Genomic DNA, 24,022 nt, shown 5'->3' on the forward strand with positions numbered 1-24,022 from the left:
GGCTGCACCTTAGCAAAGCTGAGCAGCTGGTGTTGCTGAAATGCAGTTCCAAAGAAGAACAGACCTTATAAACCTGACTTCCTTGCTCTTCTCACACAAAGACAGAAAGGCAGGAAAAAGACACTGAGGCTAACAATCTCTCAGACCTTCATATACTGGTAAAGCTATATACTTCTGCTGGTAAAGACTTTCTGGCCTCACTAGATATCTATATATCTATATATCTACATATCTATATATCTATATATATCTATATATATATATATGTAAATACTGGATGCAGTAGATGCAAAATTACTACTTTATTTTTAGTTTCAAACTTGACACATCCTCACTGAAAGAGCTAAACAGCTTGTAGAGCCTGTGCCAAGGGAGTGTACTGTATTTAAATGAAGTTCAATTAACTTTCTTCATGTTTCTTTTCCTACCCTAAACTTCATTCTTTACTGTTTACTTCCTTTGGCCCAACTCTCCCTGCTAAACCAGTCATACAAACCCATCTCTCTTAATCCCCAGTCCCAGTTTCTTTGCTGAAAATCATTCAAATTCTTGTCATCTCAGTCCCAGTCCCCCCTGCCCAGGAAATCTCCTTGTCCTTCTTGTTCCAGTTCTCAAAACCCCATCTTTCAACCCTGCCTTGACTTTCCAGGCAGCTTCCATATAATTCAGGTCATTTCCTCCTTCACACTGCCAGAGTGATAAACGCCTCTTAGCTTTGCCAAACCTCAGCCTTCCCAGACTACAAGCTCCAAAAGATCTGAGCATGTTCCTTTTCTCCCTGGTTACAGAGTTTGAGATGTTCAAAGACATGTAATGCAGCTAAATTTAGGTGAAACTTACTGGGAGATCAGGAAGACACATCCTTGTCCCAAAATTGACCTCCTGGCAAGGCTCACACTTTCACTCTGAAGGCCTTAGAGATGAAGAGCAATGGACCATTCTCAAAGGAAAGGTCACCTGGAGTTTAACATGAACAAGATGACATTTCCTCCAGCTTTATTTACAGAACCAGATGAACCATTTCAACTAACATTTTCAAAGCCCAGCATGGGAAGTTTCAGCATGAATAGCTAAACTGACAAAATTACCAAAAAACTGAAGGTAGGTTACTTTCCTGGGGAATGCTGGGGGAAGAAGAGCCATGCACCAACTCTGTCAGAGAACTTTTCCCCTCTAAACTAACACTGGCAGCTGAGGGGCAGCCTGCCTGCAGTCCAAATAATCACTGTGTTTCTTTTTAGTAAGAGTTTGGACCTGCTTCAAGCCTAGTGCTAAAATTAGATATTTTACTAGCTTTTTAATTTTTCAGTTCAAAGTCTAGAAGTTTTGAGAAACCGCATAAGCCACTACTGAAGTTTTCCATCTGAACCATGGTTCTGAGTTCAGGACATCCAACAGAAGCTGTTTTGCATTCTGTAGGAAGCCAGACGAGCACAGCTCAAGGAGGCAAAAGTGTTGCACTTCGCATCAGTTTCATGCTGCTAATAGGAAAAATACAGTTCTACTTTTTACAAAAGCCAAGGGAAGGATGAATACCTAGACACAGAGTTTTGGCTATAATCACAGCGCATGGTAGTTTAGATGTGCCTTTTCTAAGAGACCCCTCTCTAGAGGACACAAATGATTCCAAAGACATAAACAACATGCCAGCCTGACTGATGTGATTCATTGCTGCCTTTCTTTGATGAGATCACCATATGCTATTGCAGAGCAGAGGAAGCCTCAGCACTTGAGCATGAATTTTATGGTTCAAGAATCACCTATGTTTTCACTCAGGAAATTTAGTCTTTGCTAACCCTAAACTAGAAGACACATCAGTCACACATTGCAATCTTTCCAGAAAATTCAACTCCACATGCACTATTTCAGTTTTTTCCAGTGCAGCTTTTTCCATTATTTTCTGGTTCTGTCATTTTGGAAGTAGACATAGGAAAAAAGGTTAAAAGTCAAATCAGGCAAGCTGCATCAATAAGTTAAGTTCAAATTTTCTTGAAATAAGTAGCAGTCTCAGAGTACCAACTCAGATCACGTAAGACTATGTACTTAAAAACATTTGGCTTAGAAAAATTACCTTTATTAACTTTCCAACAGTGCCCCCCAGAAAAGGCTTTCTAGAGCATTCAAAAGATAACACTGCTCCAGCAAGTGCTCTACCCTTTCAGTCGTTCCATTTTACTTATCGAATATGTTAACATGCCTTTAAACCAATGCAGAGGCCCTCCTGAAATTTTTATACAACTTTTATTAATGTGTTTTATTTTCTTTTACCTACACTTCCAGTTTCTGATTATGCTTCAGGGTCAAAAAGAACCACATGAGGAAAATCAAATTTTAGAGAGAGATAGGTGAGGTCATAATCCATAATAATTTTTTTCCCTCTTTTAATAGTCATTCACCTTCCTGATGGGTTGATACGCTCAATCACCCACCTAATTTTTTGAGTTTTACAAGAATTTAAACTTTACTTTTTCACTAGCAGTTGATCAGTTAGTGCAAATGACGCTGCATGCTCATCAGTTACCAGTATATTGCTTTATTTCTTGGTAGCAAATTAAGGCTTTATAGTGAGATTTGTACAGTACAGGCCAATTTAAACATTAGAAACTTTTAAAACCATGTAGCACTATTCACTCAATTTAACATAGCCAGAAAAGTAGCGCTTTTTTTTTTTTTATAAACAATTAAATGTTACTAGTGAGGCCTTATATTTCATGAGTGCAAATGGCTCAAAATCCCACCATTCTCAGGGCTCAACATTTAAATTCTTTGAGGCCATTTTTAGATAAAGGATAAACAGAGAGTATAGCTGGCTCGGATAAAATATATTGTATTACTTGCTGGAGAAGAATCTCTAATTTTAGAAATATGGAAAGGAAAACCAAAATGAAATTAACCATCCAAGGGATGGTATCATTTCATGTTAGTCACTGATCAGTAACAGTAGCAATGTCAAGTTCATTTTCCCTGGCCCTCTTAACTTCAGTACAGCTTAATTTATAATTCAGAACTGATGCCATCCTGTATATTAAAAAATCCAAAATTGGAGGAATATACATGAGTTACAGGAATTTTTGCAGCAGTACAACAAGTTCCCTCTCCAGGGACATAAACCATATTGCCCTTTTTTTCCCCCTTTTTTTCCTGCAATTTGAGAGAGCATTGTTATAAGTATTTCCTCAGCAGTTACGTGTTTTTCTTGAGCATATTGATTTTCACTTCATACCACTGATTTTATTAGTGTTGTCTGGAGATGATGGAACTACTGCTTATGAAAACCAGACACAGTGCTTCCCTTCTTATGAGACACTTATAGGATTTGAGCTGAACATATGAATTCACCTGTCAGTCAGGCACAGGGGGCCTGCCTGAAAATCTCATCACCCCTCACGTGTCTGGCTTTCAGATCTGAGCATTACATGTGAAAATGCAGAGGAACAGCTGCCAAAAAATTATTAAGAAAGTAACCATGAATCAACCACACACTCTGGGGAAGGAGCCAATGAGATGAGGGACTTCCAAAACACCCCTGCTCATGCAAGAGCAAGACTGACCTTGAGAGTACCAGGAGCTCCCAGTGTCACGGGGCAACTGTGCTGTTTAATTCTTTGTTGAACGCAGCTGAATCTCTAGCCTAAGGGAAGACACAGAGCCAAAGTCTCAAAAAAATTAAATCTAATGTGAATAACACCCCAATCCCCTCTGTCCCCAGGGGTGTTATCTAACATGAGGCTAATGTCTTTGAAATCTTGAGATCAGCCATCTATCCTTTGAACTGGAAGGCCACAGAAAAGGGTCAGGTTTCCAAGTGTATTAAGGCACATACTAACTTCACCTCAAATGCAAGCCTAGTTTGCTCAGGGAGCATTCACTACAGTGGTGCCACAGCTGCTGAAGAGCTACAGCAAAGGGATAAAACCAGACTTTCTGGTTTCAGCCACGCCACACAGCTATTTGGACTGCCCTGTGCAAGTTGCTCCACAATGCCTCAGAGCCTCTCTGCTGTCCTACAGTACTATCTCAGCTTGTTGCAGAATTACAGCAGCTTCTCAGGCTGGCTTGCTGGCTTTTCCTTTTTCTAGGCCACCAAGATCTCATTTGTTCTCCTTCACTCAGGTGAATACATCCCTGCTTATCAGAGACAGAAGTCCCTATCTACTACCAGAGGGTGGTACTACATATGCAGGAGAGGACAAATTTAGAAATGAAGGCAAGTAGTGATGATGCACAAGTAACCTGGAGGTTGGCTTCCCAAGAGAATCCATGCATGGGCACAATCTCCAGATTCACTCCACAGAAGTGCTCAGCGATGGCCAGAAGGTCTTACTCTGCCTCAAATGAGTATGTTTAAGAATATTACCCAGTATTTCCTGAGGGATTACGATGGATGACTACCAAAAAGATACTTCTTGGAGACAAGAGGATGATTTATCAGCCATATTGGAAAGACTTGGGGAACACAGACACAATATTGCATAGTCAGCTTTATGAGCACAGCTAGAATTCAGATGTATTTGACACAGCTTAGTAGAATCTCCAAAGGAGGGATTATGTGCTATTTCCTTTGGAGGCAGCTACTGTAGCCTGGGACAAGATCATGGCTCTTATGGAAATGACACCCCACCGGGGATGTTGAGCACTCATTGCTTTTGCATTAAGGCAGCCTCTCCACAGAGACCCACAGCACCTTAAAAAGTGATCATACAAAAAGCGAACGAAATAGTCCTCTAGAAACACCCCCTCACCCATAAGGTACAAGAAAAATGGACTCCCGTGAGCGACAGAAAAGAGAGCATTACTGAATATGGGAGCGTGTGTTTATACATCAGTGTTTTTAATACTGCATTGCAATGACAGGTGTAGGGTGTCCCCTCAGAAGAAAGCAGGGTTGGTGTGCTCTATAATACAGCGCTTGCAATGTCGTTTAACAAATCGCAGAGCATCCACAGAGACTTCGCAGTCCTGCACGTTCAACATCTGCAGGTCAAAACAGTTGGCAGCCACAATCTGCAGGCCCTGCCCAGTGATGCTCTCGCAGGATTTCAGGCTCAGGCGCTTTAGGTTGAAGCAGTTGAGGGCTAGAAACTCCAGGCCGGTGTCTGAGACCAGCGGGCACTTGCCGATGTCCAGCGATTTGAGTTTTGTGCAATTTTTGGCGAGGTACTCCACGCCGTGGTCCGTGATGCCCTCGCAGCCCCGCGCGTTGAGGTAGCGCAGCTTGCTGCAGTATTTGGCTATGTATCGGATGCCCACGTCCGTGATGCGGCCGCAGTGAGCGATGCTCAGGTATCGGAGACGCGACTCCAGCTTGGCGATCTCCCGCATGCCGAAGTCGCTGACGAAGCGGCAGTCGCTGACGCTCAGTTCCTTGATGGATGTGCAGTAAATCATCAGGTAGCGCAGCCCCTCGTCGGTGATGCGGACGCAGCGGCGCAGGTACAGGTGGGTCAGCTGAGTGCAGTGGGCGGCAATGGTGTGCAGTCCTTCGTCCTCCAGGACGAAGCAGTCTGTCATGTCCAGGTAGCGGATGGAGATTTGCTTCCCGTGCAAGGGAGACAGCTTGATGGAGGCTTCGCGAGTCAAACTGATGCACGTTACTTTGGAGCAGCCTAAGTGGAAAAACACAGAGAGTTTAAGCAAGCAGTAAAAACAAATCACACAGCAGGACCAGAAAGGCAGGTGTGGAATGGCGTGCTGGACGTGATAAAGGGATCCTCATGTTGCAAGAGTGGAATCACCCTGCCTGACTCCTCTGATTTGTTGTGCTGAGTCCCCACACCAGAGGAAACAATAAACTCCACTGGAGTCAGTGAAGTTGCTTTGAGATTGTGAGCCCTGGAAGGCAATGGACTGATTTTGTCCATATCCCAAATGTAAAATGGTGGTCCTGGGTCTATCAGGGGACAGCCTATGATCTGTTACTGCAATATGAACCCAGTGACAGTCAGAGAAAAGGATACTACGTGACAACCAATGCAGTTTTTTGATCAGTCTCATTGCTGACTGGCTGAATTTGCAAACCAACATCAGAGGCTCTTTCACCATCCAAACTCATTATAGAAAACACAACCCTGCTCCCTTTCCCCCCCACCCACCCCTTCTGCCCCAAGCATTTGGAGAACAGATGTGAATCCAGCCCCAAGCCTGCATTGGGAAGGATGCAAAAGTATGGCACAACTGTGTACTTGCAGAAGGGTGGAGATTTGGATAACCTAAGGAGAATGGGGAGAATTAGTAAGAGCCAACAGACTATTAAGGGCATGCAAGGACACAGAGAGACAGAGGAAAGGATTGTGTCCAACAAGAAAGTCTGGCCATGAATGGAGGTAACTAGACTAGAGGAGAAACACCAGACCTTGCAAGGAGAGACACAGAACTAGATTAAAGGGAAAAACACACACAGACTTTCCCCTTTTTTAACCTCCACTCATTGCACAGTGGAGAGTGAAAGCTTTTTTTGGAAAGTGTGGTTTCTGCTGTACTGCAAACTGGCAGTCTTAGGCTTCTCAGGGAAATTCCTAAGCTGTGCCAAGTTCAGCTGGGTACTTTGCATTAGCATAGCTAGAAACAGCTGCAAGAAAAAAGGGAGAGTCTACTCATTAGTAATTAAGGCTCAACAGTTTTAGCCATAAATGGCTACTCAGAGAAGTTCTGCAGGTTATGCCTGAAGAGGTGCCTCCAGGTAGAAATAAAAAGACCTTTTCTGTATTGCTGGAACACTGGCCAAGCAATATGAAGTGATTAATAAAAAGTGATGACCTAGAGCTCCATGTATCAGAAACCCTACAGAAATACTGTAGTGTGGAATTAAAGAGCATGGTGATGTATGGAGACTGCCTCAAAAACTTACATGACCCAAAGCTATACCACTTGTTATTAAAAGCTGTCATTCAGAGGCTTAGTTGAAGGTTTGAATATGCTTCAGCTCTTAAAAGCAAAAAGGAAAAAAATCATTTGACACAACCATGTGGACTCACACAAATGCTCTAAGAAGTGTGCAATATGGACTTGAAACACTTTGCCACCTAGATTTCTACTACTTTGCAACTAGATTTCTACATTCATCATTTAAATTCATGCTGATTCTTTAATTTGGGTTTCAAATTAAAGTGAGTCAAATTCAAATGTGAAGTTTACCTTAGGCCTCACACACATTAAATGGGCAAATTGCCTACAGGTCATGCAGGAGCAAGACCTTGAAGTAAAACACTGTCCAATAAACATCTTAAAACTGAATGCTCTTTTCTCTTCAGGCTGTTTCAGATCCATCCATGCTCTGGAGCAGTCTCTGGGAATACTTGTGCCTTCAGGTAAGTACTATATACACACTCAGCAAAATAAAGGATTTTTCTAAAGGGAAGCAGTACAATACTAATGCTGTAAAAAATTCACCTCTAGTATATTCTTTGAAGTAGGTGACACAAAATTCATTAAAGGAGTTTCACAGTAGAAGCTGGCACCTAGGCAGAGTTCTGTTGCACCTGATGTAGCTGCTGCTGTTGCATTTGGCTGAGGAGGTTGCTGGATTAGGAAGTCAGTCTGGATATTTTATATTCTGACCAGAATTCAGTTTTAAATCCAGCTTGTTGAGAATGGTGCATCCATGAGGCCAAGGAGAACATTCTGTGTGCTGAGAGTTCAAGAAGGTTTAATGACCATAACTGAAAGTAAATGGGTCACAAGTCTCACAGCAGGGCTGGAGTCACATACATCACCTGTGCGACCACTGCTTTGTCAAGCTCAGCATTGCCATCTCTAGTTACTTTGGCTACACTGTAAAACATTTCATGGGAAGGATATTCAAAATGGTTTCACCAGAAAAGAGAGTCCATGCTGGTATAGCACAGACTGATTTTTAGGCAAAATGACAGGTTCCAGGGTCCACAACAATTTTTCTGTCCTAAATAATACAAAATGTAAAAATAAAGCTCTTGTAACGGGATTTTTCATAAAGTAGGTATAACAGATTTCTAAAAATGAGGAGAAACATCCAAACAGACCAAAAAGCATTGGCTAGAATGTTAGATAATAACTTGCAGTCAAGCTCAAACAACTTCTAGCAATATCTCAGACCTGCCCACAAAGTAGTTGCTGACAGTGACAGAACTTACATTGTGGAAAGCTCCTAAAGTTAACACAAACATCTGGTTTTGACATTAAAGATTTTGGTAAGTTTTTGCTGCCAAGTAGCCATCCAAGGGGGAAAAGGATTCAACTAAATGTACAACTTTGAACTGGGATTTAATTAACTAGCAACTAGCATCACCCCCCAACATACACCCCCACGTCCTCTTGCTCAGTATAGAACCAAACCAGTGAAACATTTCAGTCCTGAGAATTCCTTGAGTATGGAGGCGCAAGCCTTGTCCTCATAACTACAGAGAGAAGCAGGGAAAAATGGAATCCTCTTTCCAAAACATGCTCCAAAATTACCCACATCAGAATGAAAAAAGTGGACTCAAAACAAGAGCCTGGAGACTGATTATCCTCAATTCATATGGTACATGCAGCAAAAGCTATACCCAAACCCTGACTTCTGAGCATGTTCAAAAGCAGAATTTTTCCCTCACATGCTCCAAATAGAAAGAACAACTTAGGAAAAAAATAAATTAAAATTACTTTCCTATCTCATTGATGAGACAAAATGAAGGAAGACAGGTATTTTATTTTCCCCCTGCACACTTTATACCAAACTGATGAGCTCTTAAGGACAGATGACACCTTCTGGGTCTGAGAGTAAGAAGGTTAGAAAAACCACAAATGAAGATAGACCCCAAAAGAAGCTATTTCAAGATCTGGCATAATTTTTTCCTTTTCCTTGCCCTTGAAAAAAATCACCTTTGTTCTATAGCACATCCCTAAATAAGAGCTGTGGACCAAAGCATTTTTAACCACCCATAAGCCCCAAGGTACACTCAGAGTGTGAGCTTCTAAGCTCTAGGTCCAAATCACACAGGTATATACATTTTCCCCTGGCACTGGAGATGCTTCAACCTGAATGTGTGTACCAACAACAAGTAATTCATATCCAAGGTCACTGTGAATAGACTCCTGTGGAGTTCCACAGACTCCTTATTACCCTTGTGGTTTCAGAAAGCAATCACAAAAAGGGCATAATTCTGATTTATTGATATTTGTTTTGATGCCTTCCATGACATTCTGCCATCCTAGGAATGGGGTGAGAGAGTTGGATAAATCTGCTTAAAAAAAAAAAAAAAAAAAAAAGGCAGAGAAAATAATGCAAATCAGTGTACACCAGATAGGTAGCCTTGGAAAAAGTATGTGATACCAGAGACTCAATAGCATCACTTTCTATCCCCTGTTGTTTAATCCCCATCTTCATCCTGCTTGTTACCACTGGTACCTCTGCAATGGCAAATCTGATTCAGCTGATTTATGATGGCATTAGAGTGATAACAGATGAGATCACAAAGTAAATGTTAAGCAGCAAATTTACTTCAGTGCTCTGCTTGGCTGCATCCTTTCCATTAAGTGCCAACCTATTTGCAGAGAGGAAATTCTGTGCAACTGACCTTGGGAAAAAATATCTTGTTTCCCCAGAGTATGCTTGAAGAAAATTGTCTAAAATATTTCTGCTGGTCTAAACATCTGCAATTGCTGCTTTAAAAAAAAAAAAAAAAGAAAAAAAAGGGAAGAAAAGAGAAAAAAGTTCAAGCTGGCTAAATCTTGTTAAAATAGCAGTGGAAATAAGGGGACCTTGAAGTTTAGCTAGGGATGACAACTGATATTAATCCCCAGAAAAAAAGCCTAGCACTTATTCTGAGCTCCTCCTCAAGTCACCAGAATACAGATGTATTCATTACCTATAGAAAATCTACATATACATGTGTGTGAAAAAGAGAAAACAAATTTTGCTGAAGTATCTAGGATTCACCACATGATGTAGCACTGACTGCAGCATGGGCCCTTCTATGGGTGCTTTGTGCAAAATCCTGTAATAAATCCTCGTGCCATTTGAACAGGTTGTCTCTGTTATCTCAATTCCTTTGGAAGCAGCCTGGCCACTCCAGAGGTGCTGCTGGCATTGGGGGCACTGAGATTTTAGTGGTGCCTGTCTCACAGGTGTTCTGTTAGGAGACAGAAAAACAACATAGAAAGAATAAGTGTGCACTTATGGAGGTTGACAAACATCAGAAGCATCTGTGTTCCCTGTTACCTGACACATCCAGATGTTCCAGGTTTGGGCACAGTGACACAACATCAAAGACCGCCTCATTGGAGATGTTGTAACAGCCGGACACCTCCAGCCTCCGCAGTTCTGGACAGCACTGGGCAATGGTGTAGAGTCCTCTGTCTGTGAGCCGCCTGCAGCCACTAACAATTACCGTCTCCAACATGAGACATACGTTGGGAGTATCCTGGCAAAGCCTCCGGGTCAGCACTTTGAGAGCCCTGTCTACGTTGATTGTCTCACCAGTCAGGCGAATAGTCCTCCAAAGCCGCGGGTCCCAGGCCAGGTTGTACCAGCGGCGGCACACGCGGGCACAGCGGCACAGCTGGTTAGTGGGCAGGAAGGAGAAGATCTGGATCATGGAGTGGTCGGGCAGCCGGTCTATGTTGGCCTGCTCCTTCTGGTGCTTGGATGCCAGCCGGATGAGAGGATGGGTGAGACGGGTTGGAGGCGGCGAATGGACCATGGCAACAGTTTCCCCAGTGACTGAGGATGAAGACGTCGACGAACCTCTGCCATTTTGGAACCCAGGGGAATTTGGTGGAAATATTAATGCTGGACTGGGTGTGCTGAGTGTGCGCATGCTCAGGTCGGAATCTGGAAGATAGAACACACAATTTTAATGAGCATTGGACAGGCACAGAGCTCTCTGCACAGCATAGCACCCTGCTGGCCCATTTGCTAATGGCATAAGATGGACTTTGGAGGTTTGTTGTGGGGTTAAGCAGTCACTTCTGCCAGTCAGAGTGAAAAAACGTATTTCAAAAGCCATGTTAGTGAAGGAGATGATGCAGTTCTGAGTCCTGAATAGAAGACAGCAGTGGAATGATTTTTTAAAATCCAAGGATTAGAATTCTTTATTCTCTTAATTAAATGCTGTAAGGAATTATTACGTTTGAGTCTCAGACTTTTTCTTGACAGAAAGCAACTGTTCATGGCACAGCTCTTAGGGGCAGAGGATGCTGCGGTCCTTCATCTCTCAGCTCTTTCAGCCATTCAGCAGGAGGCCAAAAAAGAGCTGACAAGGCAAATGCTGCTTCCTTCAACAGATTTGGGTAGATGGGAAAAGCCCAACACCATTTTCAATGTGTCATCAGAGAAGTTAATTTTTCAGTCACGCAAACTGAAACTCTTAAGTTCAACCAAGAGCCCAGTGACTAGTTCATCATGTGCACACAGAAAACACTTCTTTCCAATGGACTAAAATGAACCTCAGTTGGATTGGGAAAAAAAAAAAAAACCAGCCCAGAAAAGTAACTCATGAAGACACAGCATGCCTGGAAACTTGCTGGAGAATTGTTGTACAGTATTTACACACTTATTGCTAGGGCTGTTTGTCACACTGGAAGCAAACCAAGTAAAATACTGGAAGACAACTAAGATATAACTTAGATAGTCAAGCAAATGCCATGGGCAATACGTTTAGTATTTTAGTACTCTAAAATACTAAAATAATAGTATTTTAGAGTACTAAAATACTCTAAGGATTTTTTAGTAGCATGCTACACAAGATACAACCAGTGTATGAGAGATGCATGCTGCTGCTGAGCATGCTCCCTCCACCTCACTACTGATCTCAATAGATATTCTTCATAAAGGAAAGCACGACCCACAAATGAATACAGTAACCACAATTTAGTGACCAGTAGAATAACAAGTTTCACAGACAGACAACGTTTTTGGAATACTAAGCTTTTCTCCACATCACATCTCCTGCTGTCACATCAATGTTCATTCCTTTCAGGGAACAAAGGATTTTGTGTACAAAGGCAGCCCCTTAAGTGACACTGACTCTGCAGCTGTGTGACTGTGACAGCACAGGTAAGGGCTCAGCAAGATACCGTCAGAAATGCATTCAGCAAGCATGTCCACACCTGGATCTGGGCAGAGTTTTTGAATTAAATACATTTTTGGTGAACTTCGTGGTTACACATAAACTTCCCCGTCAAGCTTTTATTTAGCCCAGCACAGGCCTGCTCTGATCTCACTATCCACAACAACAGCAACCATTGGCCTTGCATTTTCACAGTGTGCCTGCAAGGGAAAGAGGCACAAATATTTAGCTGAAGAACTCAAGACACAAAGTCCAATTGCTCAAGATCACCTAGCTGAGTTGCAGAGAGATCAAAATCATCCTCTCACATTGAGGAGAAAAAACCAGTTCCTTCCCTCTTCCTCTTCTGCATCTTGTTTTTCTTTGAAACTCACTGTTTCAGCAAATGAAAGGAAATATTTTCCCCAAGGCTTCTCAGTCCGTGCTATTGCTATGTGGTCCTAGCACAGGGATTTGTGTATTTATGAGCAAGAAGAGTATCTTCATGCTGAGTGGGCTTTGCAGACACCCTGCTCCCTTTGAGAGTTCTTAATACCCCCCTGGCAGCTATTGCAAATAATTGCATTGAGGAGTGTTATTTGGTAAGCATCTGGTATATGCTGGTATTTTAAAAATGAGATTTACAGCTGGAGAGAAAAAAACAAGCAGCAGCAGCCAGGCTCCTGCAGACAAGCAAAGACTCCACAGGCATCTTAGGCAACAGTCCCTGAGATTAATTTTTGCCAGGACTTACCATATGTTTGACCTCCCTCACATTATCACCAAAACCAATGACAGTGCCTGAAACTAAACATGTGTGGAATATGTGGCAGAGCCTTTACTTTTTGCTGCTTTTTTGAGATTTTAATACAAGAATGTTTCTAATATAAAAGAATATACACTTTTTCTCCAAGTGCTGGATGCATCTTCTACTAGTACATGTATTTGATATTGTCAATTCCTTTCTTTTTACTTTTTCCTTTGCTTTTGGCTTTTTCCTTGGTTGATTGTTGGTTGTTTGTTTTACACAAACCAGAACAAAAAGGAAAACAAAATGATTTAAATAAAAAACCACAGAACAAATATGTGTTTCTAGTCCACAAAATAGAATTAAAATCAAAAGCAAAAAATTTTAATTATTAACACCTGTTTTAAACAATTTTTAGTCCTGTGGGAATGAGTACCTTCTGTAAGACACAGCATATTTGGAAAACATACATTTTTAGTCAGTTATCGTTAAAAACACCTTAAAATTTCTGTCGGGCTACATTCTTCATTAGTTTCCATTTCTACTTAAGCATAAAAAAGCTTTTTATATTCCATGATTCTCCCCCCCTTCCCCTGGTGAGCAATGCTCCAAGCTAATACGGCTAATCTCCACTGCTTTTGGATCAGAAGTGGCATTCCTTCGTCACTCCTGGGCACTGTGAATAATCAATACCTTAGACATTCTGGGTGCGTAATGAATTACTATTACGTGTTTTTTAACTTAGACTTGGAGCTAAAAAAGGCCTGACCTTCTGTTTTATGTGTATGCTCCGTGCTTTGTGCTCTCTTAATTCTCTCATTAGTATAGCAGTTCCAGATGTGCATCCTGTATTTCCTTTCCCTTCAGTCCTGAAGGTGCATCATGTGAAACTTGCTCCCTCCATCCTCGGGGCATGGACTTCCATACAGACACGTGCACATGCCCCCTGTCTCCAGTCCACAAAGTATTGTGAAAAAAGACCATAGTGTTGTCATTGTGTTTAAAAAAAGGAGTTGTGAGCACATTTCTGCTCTGCTGAGCCCATAATGCAATATGCTCCCAGACAGGAATTTTGCTGGTAGCTCAGCTGAACTCCACATGGAGGTATTCCTGCTTACTGTTTACTGTACACCCCTAAGGGGAAATGAAAAAAAAAAAAAAATAGCAGGTGAGTCCAGGAGCCTTATTGCCAGGAAAAACTTGGAAAGTTTTTTGCTAGCATTTAAAACTTTAGCAAAACACTTGGTCTGCTGCACATTTTCCAGAGTTTTCTAATGTTGTTGGGAGGGGCTTCCTATGGCACTATCTCAGCCTCTAGGAGTTTGTTTCAAATTTTGTTCTTCACCATTTACTGAGTGCTAGCCAACAGGCCAGGGCAGTCTGAGAAAGATCAACTTAATGACAGCGTAACATTAATAAACACAACCCTGCAAGTACAAATGAAGTTGCTGATTACAGTTCTCAATACACATCTTCATACACACAAATGCCCTATACAAGCATTTCTCTTGTAAACTCATTTGTTTACAAGCCAGAAATGCAACTTTAATTTTTGTGATCTTAGAAAGTAAAAGCAAATTAGAAAGCAGCCCTCTACTTCCCTTCCTACAACCTCTTTTGCCCCTTTACCTCCAATCATCTGTGCATGATGCCTTTTATTAAAGCTTTGATCAAGCTCTGAAAGTTGTTTGTTGATGAAAGACAAAATTTCTTAACAATCTTTAAAGAAATCTGAAAAGATGAGTGCCAGAAACAGAACCATAAAAGCTGACACAGAAGGAGAAAATGGACTAGATGGAGTTTTCTTATTCCACTAGGAATCTGGTTTATTTCAAAGGATTCTTTCTCCCCAGTTTGTTTCCCAATTAATACATACATCTGGGAACAAAAAACCTTTAAATATATAAGATTTAAGCCAAGATCTAGTCTCCATTCCTTCTGGCATAGACAATAATATGCAGTCTCTGATTTCTGAACCAGAGAAGAGAAAACAATGTTTTATTTCCATTACTCCAGCAATGCACACTAACACGGGACACTCAATGTCCAGATCCCAGCATGGACTTTTTAACGTTGAACCATTTTCCATGCTTAAGTCACGGCTCCATTCATTCACACCTTCCACTATGGTATTGTGAATGAGTCTTTTTTCAAATGAATACTATACTGAGTTCTTCAAGCTAAGGAAATTAAAACGAAAATTTTGCAAATATCAATCAAACTTCAGATTCTTATCCCACAACTGAAAAGGATCCTCCCTGTTGATCTCCTGTCACCACTGACATTTTTAGCAAAACTAATGCAAGAAATAAACCAAACCCTGTTCAAGCTCTGAAAAAGCCAGTACAGCTGAGAAAAATAAAAAGCAATTGTCATTTTTGTAAATGTTAGCTGCAGAGTAATGTGCTCAAGAAGCATTTACACAGAGTGCCAAAACCTCACTAAGGCTTAGCATGTCTTCAATAAGTGTTTGTACATATCACATATTTTACTAAGTGCAATGTGGGTATAGACTTCACATTTTTACCACAATACCACCAACCTCAGGCATGCCAAGTAAGTTCTCCTTTCACAGGAACTGGGAAAAATGGGAACTTAATGGTTGTAGCAGCTACAATCAATGGTGCAAAGGGGAACAGAGGCTTCTACAGGGGATACAACGTGGGCTGATTCAAGGAGAGACTTGTGAATTTGATAGATTTCAAATATGGCTGTGTGCCCTTAGCTGAGAGTAGGAAAAGGACTTAGCTAGGACAGTAGGCTACAACACAGCCATTTTCTTTTCAAGGCCCTGGGTATGGACAAAGTTCCAGAAAAAGGGATACCTACAAACAAACAAACAAATGAAGCGCCTTCCAAATTGCAAACATCCTCAGGCATTTCTCTCAGGATAAGTTACCCTACTGACCTCGGTTCCTCCCAGTCCCAAGAGGCTGGGAGGAACTGGAGAGTCTGAGATAGCAAAGAGGCAGCTGGAACAAAACTCACATGCAAACTTGTGTGGGGCTGCAGTGGTCAAGAATGCCAGAAGGAAAGGGTTGCCCAGTGGAGATACCTACATGATTTTGCAGCCTTTTACAATGAAGAACATACAGAATGAGTTGGATGAGCTCTCTCACCTCTCTCCAGGAACACTAAGCACACCTCTGATGTGCATGTCTGCCCTGTTTTTAACTGCTAGGGACAGTTATTACTCATCTCACTGAGGTGATACAGTTGTCACTGTATCAAGTTTCTAAGTTTTTCCTCTTATTTGTCTGTTTCTTGCCTCTCTCCTTGTTATTGTGAAGAGTAAGAGGTCTTCACTCTCCCTGTAAGGATTTCTTACATTCCTATGCCTTTCTTTTTATTAGTCATGTCACTAATATTCCCAGTTTATTCTATCTTTTCCTTCACATTTTCTCCTATCTGTGTGTTTTTCTCTTAAAGCGCAATGCTCCGAACTGAGCACCATGCACCACCCAACCTCATCAGCAGTGGTGAAAGTGGAATCCTTTGCACCCATATTTCATGGAAACAAATTTTTCCATGAAAATTCACAGATTTCAACAGTCTCAGAAGGCTGATGTATTTTCACTATGTGACTCAAGATAATTGGGAATTAAGCTGGGATTCCCACGTGCCATACAGCACCTAGAGATATATTCTTCTCATCTGTATTTATGGAATCCATTCATCTTCCCTATAGCTGTCTCCTTAGAGAATGCTATGTTTTCTCTCTCCTTAATCTACTTTTTCAAGGGTATTTTGACTACCGAGCAACCTTCTCAAAGTGTGTTAGTTTTCAGTTTTTCAAATACCTTGTAGCTCCAGGGTCATAAACTTTAGCCCATTTCTCTAGATATTGGTAATTTTGTGTCTTCAATTGAAAAAGATGGTTCCTAGAGAGAAATGTAAAGTCTGGTGACCTGCTAGCAAATCTTGTAAGCCATCACAGATGAGACCAGCTCAGCTGGTCAGAGCATGGTGCTGGTAACACCAAGGCTGTAGATTTAATCACTCTATGGGCCACTCACTCAAGAGCAGGACTCAATGGTCCTTGTGGGTCCCTTCAAAATCAGCATATTCTGTGATTTCTAAAGGGTTCTTCCTGAAACATCATCACAGCTGACATATACTCAGAGTGATAACTACACAAAATACTATTTCCCTTCAGTGCCCACCTTAACGTATAATGATTTTGTTTACTCCGTATTTCACCAGCTTGTTTCCAATACACACATGCAAAAGTCCAAATAAACCTGAGATGGGTTACAGCAACTGCTTCCCTCTCACCAGACAATTTACTTTTGCCAAAACAGAAAATTACATGGAAAACTGAGGTCAAAAAGAACAAAAACACTTTGGCAAAGGTGAAAAACAATTTTTTATCTTTTGAGATCTTGTCAGTAATGCAATTCTCATTTTGAGAGGGAAGACCTGCAGCAGAGCTCGATTTGTCAGTGTAAGAATAAGCAACCTTGGAGCTCACAAAGTAATCGCATCCACATGGTCTTGGAAGGAACAGTTCTACAGAACTTGAAATAACCTTTTATGGTTTTTAAAAACCTCCTTTAGAATGTAATAAGAAACTATTGTATTGAAACTATTGAAACTAAATACCTATTGTATAAGACTAGAAGCATTGTGGAAGAGGGATATGTTAACTAAAATCTGTAGCCATTTCACAGTAGTTTCTGTGTGACACTTTACCTTGGATTATACTGTTGTAACTTCCCTGTGATATTGAGCTCCAGTTTTCTTTAGCCTATAAACTCGTCTACATACATTTGGAGACCTGATCTTGCATTCCTGGCATACTCACAATAGATGGTTAAAGTCAAACAGCATTGCAAGTGAAGTAATCATTACAGTTTTATTAAGCAAATAATTCTTCCTTATAATATATTTGTCAAAAGCTGGAACTAATTTCTCCCCTACTGACTTTGTCCCCTGCCACTTGACAGGAATTCATTTTATCCCCATATTTTTGAACAGAGCTAAAAATACAAAGACCAAGAAAAAGTTAAAAAGTAATTCACTCTTAGTTTAGGAAGTCAAAGCATCTTAATTTAGTCTTCAGTACCACTGACAATACTAGCATATCAGCTTTGAGGAAAGGGTTTCACAGTGCAGGGAATTACATAGGGGATTGGAAGGTGCATTTTTTTTCCATGTTCAGTAAACATGTATCCCAAAATGAATTCCACACATGCTTAACTACAAGTTCTATTTAAATCCTTCAGGTCAGATGCTCCACCCACCTCTTAATGGTATGCCAGGGAGCTCCTCCAGCTGAGCTCGTTTATATTTACGTTAGCAAGGAGTGCAGCCCAGAAAGAGGAGTTCTGTGGAGCAAAACTAATATTGCTGAAAACCCAACATCCACAGGCCTGGGAAGTGGGTGTTATTTTTTTGCCAATATTTAATTTAATCCCCAACCCTGAATGTTCAGTAGGAGTTGCCTTTGGTGCTTTAGCTGTATTGCCGGAACATTTTTTTTTTTTGCTTTAGTTTTGCTGGAGTATAGCTGGGTTCATATACCTTGTGGTGGTTACTAAAACAGAGCAATAAGGAGAAGCATTTCAAAAGTGACTTTGGACTTGAACAAAAATGTGAACGTATATAAACCAACTCGTCAGAAGAAGCCCCTGTCTACCTCCTCCAAATCATGAGCTATCATCTCCCAACCTGCTTCATACCACTTTGAGGTATGTCCTGTACCCTGATGGATTTTCAGGGCTGGATTATCAATGGACCAGACACGTTGCATTTCATCATCCCCTATTCTCAGGATTATCACACCTATGGGGATCCATGCTGTTTAATGCACCGCTCTGAAATGTGAAAACCAAATGGAGTTAAAATGAAAATAATAATTTTACAAGGTGCTTATAAATAAGCATCTTCAACATACTTCTACATAAAGGTTTAAGACAACAAAAAGATAGGAAGATTGCTTAATTTCAAATCATACTAAAAATCCTGTCATCATCTCTCTCTCTTCTCCTGATAAGTTTGACAGCCTTAATTAATGCAGGGTGACCATCCTGGTGAATACAAAAAACCCTTCCCAGTTTATCCACAGAATGACTTGTTTCAGAGAAACTGGCTTACAACTAAAACCCACCTTTTCTTTGAGTTACTCCAATGTTGCTATATTTTATATACTAGTAAAGGCCTGTATGCACAAACCAGCCTTTGAACTAAGTCGTGATATTAAGGGCTAAAGTCCTTGAAACCTTCATGCAGAAGAGAGAGTAAAGCAAAACAATATCCCTGTGTGTAAGAGAAAAAATGTAAACTGTGTGTGTTAGCCAATAGTAGCTTGTTCTGCCTGCAGACCCTGTAGAACCCTATAAAAGGTGTGCTAAAGATAGAAATAAACTGGCATTCACGATTACTTCTGTGAAGAGTGGTGAACAGCTCGGGGGTCTTTCAATATTTGGCGCTCCGACCAGAGACACCCCTGCGGGCAGAGGGGCTTTGGAGTCATCGGAGTGGATCTGGGCGCTACGTCGTGGGCTTGGATCGGCACCAGATAGGCAGCCTGAGCGCGGTGAGACACGGAGCGGTTAGACGTGGAAGTAGGGCTGCTGGGGGGGGGGCCCAGAGGCAAGGGCGTGTGTAGAAGGGTCGCAACCTTCCCTCTTGCGGGTGCCGTCAGCATGGATGTGGAATTTGCGGCAGTAAATAAACTGCTTCTCAGCATCCTCGTTAAACGAGGCGGAGCAGCCAGGGAAAAGGACCTGGATATGCTCATTATATGGGCTAATTGTCTTGAGCATTTGCAGTGCTCACTGCTTTTTGCGGTGCAAGAACGGACTGATAAATCGGCTCTGATATGGGAAACGGCAATTACGGAAAAGAGCAAGGACACTGTGTTTCTCGGTCGAACTTGGCAAATTGTAATTGATATGCTGAAGCTGTGAGCCCCGTAATTCTACCTGCGTCACAGCGGCAGATGCCTTTACCTCCCACTGCTGGGGAAGCACTCCTATCATGCTGCCCTTGGAGAGAGGGAGGGAGAGTCAGGGAGAAGAAAATAATGAGAAAAAAAGTTCCACAGGGAACGCTGAAACAACGAACAGAATCTGTTCAGTTATGGCAGGATGTGATACATCCAGAACTATTTGCTTCATTTTTGGAGTCACTTTTAGCACTACAATCTTATTTAAGTTCCATCTTTACCACCCTGGAAGAAAAGAAGCCGGATTTGGACCGGTTTCCACCCGAACCAGGGGGACAGGGGGCAGCGAGGTGGGCGCAGAGAACAAAGGCACCCTGGGGGTAGAAGCAGCGCAAGGAAAGTTCCAAGGCCACTCTGAACAATTACAGAAACAACTGAGCAGAAACAGGTGGCTCAGACAGCTTCAAAGAGAGACAAACTAGTCAAAAAATCTCAAACTATATGGTATCTAGTTCAAAATCCATCCTTGTAATTAGAAGCTGATAAACCGCAATGATCGCCGTTGTTAGTACCTGGCCGTGAGAGACTTTTCGTGTAAAATCGCCTGCTTTTGCAAAATCATGCTTTTTTTTTTTTTCCTCTATCAGCGAACAACAAGAGAGATTGAGAGAAAAAACTGCATTTGTTAAAGTTAACTTTGTGAGGCTTTTTTTTTCTTTCTCTCCGTTTTTCCTCGCTGCGAGAGTATGTAGAGAATGTGAAGAAAGATAAGAGCAGAGCTGCAGCAGCAGCAGAGTGGGCAGTCCACCCCCCCGCTCCCTCTCTCGGGGGGGGCACTGGGATGGTGCCTGGTTTGTTGCAGGGTCATGATTTACTGGGTTTTCAAAATGTTTTTATATACCATTGTAGAGTTAATTTTGTGTTTTAAGTAATTATGAGTTTATGCAATTGCAGTTTTTAGGATTTTACTACAGAAATTATTGTGGTTCTTTAAAAGTTAAGAAAAAAAAAAAAAAAGAAAAGGTGTTTAAGGTGAATATTAACAGAAGTTGCCTTGCAATAATTGGTTTTAGAACCCAAGGTTAAAATATGGTGTGATTTACAGCTTCTAGGAAAACCTTCCAATTAATGTTATCTACAGAAGAGATTTGTGGTTTAAAAAATAATTAGTTAAGAGAACTTTACTGTACAAGACAAAGTTAAGTTAAAGTATATATTATCTATTTGCTCGTTTTTTCCACAATTTTAATAAGGTAATTTCAATGTGAGTCCTTTTGTTATATAAAACACATATAACTGCATATATACCAATTTGGATTTTGGGTTTTAGTTTAAAAATTGGACTTAATGTTTTTGAAAAGTGCTACAAAAGCTGGATGGCAACTTGCCAAATCCCATGTTGTGGTGGTTTTTCCCCAGAAAAACTGCACTTTAACATCCTAACCAATTTAAGCATATATTAGGCAAATTTCTATTATGAATAAGTATTTTTAGTAACATTTGCAGTTATTGTGGGTTATTTTCAAAGCTAGATGACATAGAATTGTGATGTGTTTGCTACATTTTTATAATCCTTATAGTGAATCCATGTTATTGTTATATTGTGTTTAAAAGGTATATATTAAACTTTTAGCTGCCTTTTTGTAGTAACAGAATAAGATTAAGTTATGTTTTCATTTAATATAGATTAAGTGCTAATAGAATTAAGGATAGTCAAGTTTTATAATGTTTAAGCTTGAATGCTTTTAAGTTAAGTTTTCTAACTTAGATATTCTTTTAAGGTTAAGTTTATTATTTCCTTTTGTCATATGTAATTATTGTTGGGTTTAGATATTGTTTAATTTAAATTGTTTTGTGTTTTATTGGAGACACTTGTTTAAACTGCAAAGTATAGTTGTTTTCCTAGAGTGAAGAGGACGGCCACAGCTGAGACAGCTGTGATGGAACACTGGTGAACACCTGCTTGTGGATAGAAGTGAATGCAGTTTGTGACACCCTTGACTTCATCAGGAGTTCTATTGGTTGTTGCAATTTCTGCAGTTTTGTTTGTTATAGTTTTCTTATTTTTCAGTGTTTCCAGAATTTTAAGAAGATGTACCATTGTTGAAGATCAGCTCCCATGGGAGAGGCTTCAGATTAAACCAACTGCTGCATGGTTTAATTGGTCTGGTACCTAAGGCTCCTGATCATTTGCTTTGTACAAATGCATTTTAACAGTTTGCTGTGCTGTAAGCATCTCATAGCTGCTACTATTGAGAACCTTGTTTTAGAAATGAGTTAAGAGGCATCTTTCCAGTTTAAAGCCAGGCCCTGGCCAAGCCTTGACTTTACCTGGACAGAATGTTTGCCAACAGATCCAGGTATTTTCTGTCCCAAATCAGTATTTGAGTCACTTTTTGACTCAGCAATTTGACGCTATTAATATGACAGCTGGATCAATTTTGAAGTGGGCTTGGAGAATCATTTCCGGAGGTGATGATCCAATCCTTCACTGATTTTTTTTTTTTTGTTTCTGTTTGTTTGCTAACTATGGGATGCTAGTGCAGTGTTTTAGTAATTAATAGCAGTTTTATATTATATACCCTATTAATAATGTTTAAGATTTAATTTATTTTTAACTAGTATAAGTTCTTATTAATTGTGTATATGGTTTTGTGTTGATGTTGTTGCTTATAACAGAAGTACATCTCATTTTTATTTTTTTTTAAGAAGACGGGGGAGATTGATGCCCTAAAAGCATTTAATTAGCATAATTTATTAACTTCAAAAGGAGAAGTGTCTGTGTTTTGATGGCAGGTTCAAAAAGGTCACCTGTCCATCTGACCAGACTGTCTGCCTCTGAACACACGAGATCCAGTGAACAGAGAAGTCATCACACAGCCTTGGTACTCCAGACATGGATCAGAAGTGGACCTGTCAGGACACAGTTGTGTCTGAACACTATATAGACAGTTGCCAGCAGAAATTCTATGTTATTATGATGTTGTGTCTCTACCAATTTTTCAGGTATCCTTTGTTTTAAGACTTAGAAGGATTTGAAGAACAACTTGAACATCAAAGCCCTCAGTCACCGATCAGCTGCCAGCTGACATCACAGGAGCAGTGAACGTTCCAGGACTGAATCGTGCTGGAGAAATTCTGTAGAAGACCTAAGAAAAGTGTAGAGACTCTATCTAATTGTATATAAAGCAAAGTGTAGTTGTGTGTTTACCCTTTTAGCAAATTGCTTTCACGCCTAGACTACATATATACCAGAGCACGTGTGTTAAAAGTAGTTAGATAATAGTTTAAGATAAAGTGTTTAGCCTGTGTAGTAATTGCTATGTTAGTATAGACTTTTTGCTCTTAGCACAAGGACATGGTTGTGGAGAGTTTGAAGGCATGTGCTGCTTGGATCTTACTGATCATTCAGCTTCCATCCATGAGCAACTACAACAGCTACAGGATGGGTTACATGCCCTGAAAGAAGATAGCGATCCCATTGGAAGTTGGTTCGTCAGCTGAGGCATCACTGGATGGTTGAAGTCTCTTGTGCTAGAAGGGGGATGGACTTATAGTGTTAATTGAGATGACAGTCTAAGTTGTATGTTATCTTATCCAAAGCCTGGTTTGTGCAAAAAGAGAAAGGGGGAATTGTTGCTATATTTTATATATTAGTAAAGGCCTGTATGCACAAACCAGCCTTTGAACTAAGTCGTGATATTAAGGGCTAAAGTCCTTGAAACCTTCATGCAGAAGAGAGAGTAAAGCAAAACAATATCCCTGTGTGTAAGAGAAAAAATGTAAACTGTGTGTGTTAGCCAATAGTAACTTGCTCTGCCTGCAGACCCTGTAGAACCCTATAAAAGTGTGCTAAAGATAGAAATAAAGTGGCATTCACAATTACTTCTGTGAAGATTGGTGAACAGCTCGGGGGTCTTTCAATACTCCAACATGCTCCAAGGTCAAATTTTTTTCAGGTAGAACATTTTTCCACATGATTGGATAACATCTACATTACTGTGTTCCAATTTTTAAATCTATTGTTCTTTATTTTTCATTTAATACCAAGGTTACATAAATATAGAGAAGATGTGTGCACACTGCTTGATAGTGCCTCTCAAGCTACATATACATGGCCAGAACCAGTCACTTAGAATAAATAACACTGAGATGGAACAAACAGATCCTACTCTATATTTGAAGGATAAACATTCTGTTTATGTTGATGCAACTGTATCTTTGCAATTTATACAGAAAACTGGAACAACTGCTTAATGGCTCCCAGCTTCAAAATGCAGAAATCCAGTCAGCTGTTCCAGACAACTGTAGTTGTTCCGCTATTTCACCTTTCCAAAATGGAAGAATTTGGAATAAAATTTGTATCAGTTTACATTATTACAA

At 40.6% G+C, this 24,022-nt stretch overlaps 1 protein-coding gene across 5 annotated transcripts in view; it reads right to left on the bottom strand.

Moving 5' to 3' along the window:
* Positions 1 to 295: 295 nt before the first annotated feature.
* FBXL7 (F-box and leucine rich repeat protein 7) overlaps positions 296 to 24,022 on the bottom strand; it is a 189,168-nt gene continuing 165,441 nt past the window's right edge. For 3 of the 5 annotated variants that reach the window (XM_058832907.1, XM_058832908.1, XM_058832906.1), the window contains 2 exons: positions 10,175 to 10,786; positions 296 to 5,606 (listed from right to left, as the gene is read on the bottom strand). In XM_058832907.1, coding sequence (XP_058688890.1) covers positions 4,870 to 5,606; positions 10,175 to 10,772 — 1,335 coding nt within the window. In that variant the 5' untranslated portion in view covers positions 10,773 to 10,786 and the 3' untranslated portion in view covers positions 296 to 4,869. The remainder of the gene's footprint in view (positions 5,607 to 10,174; positions 10,787 to 24,022) is intronic. The other 2 variants (XM_058832905.1, XM_058832904.1) reach the window with 1 other exon arrangement.

The sequence above is a fragment of the Poecile atricapillus genome, chromosome 2 (genome assembly GCF_030490865.1).
Source record: "Poecile atricapillus isolate bPoeAtr1 chromosome 2, bPoeAtr1.hap1, whole genome shotgun sequence".
Classification (NCBI taxonomy): Eukaryota; Metazoa; Chordata; class Aves; order Passeriformes; family Paridae; genus Poecile; species Poecile atricapillus.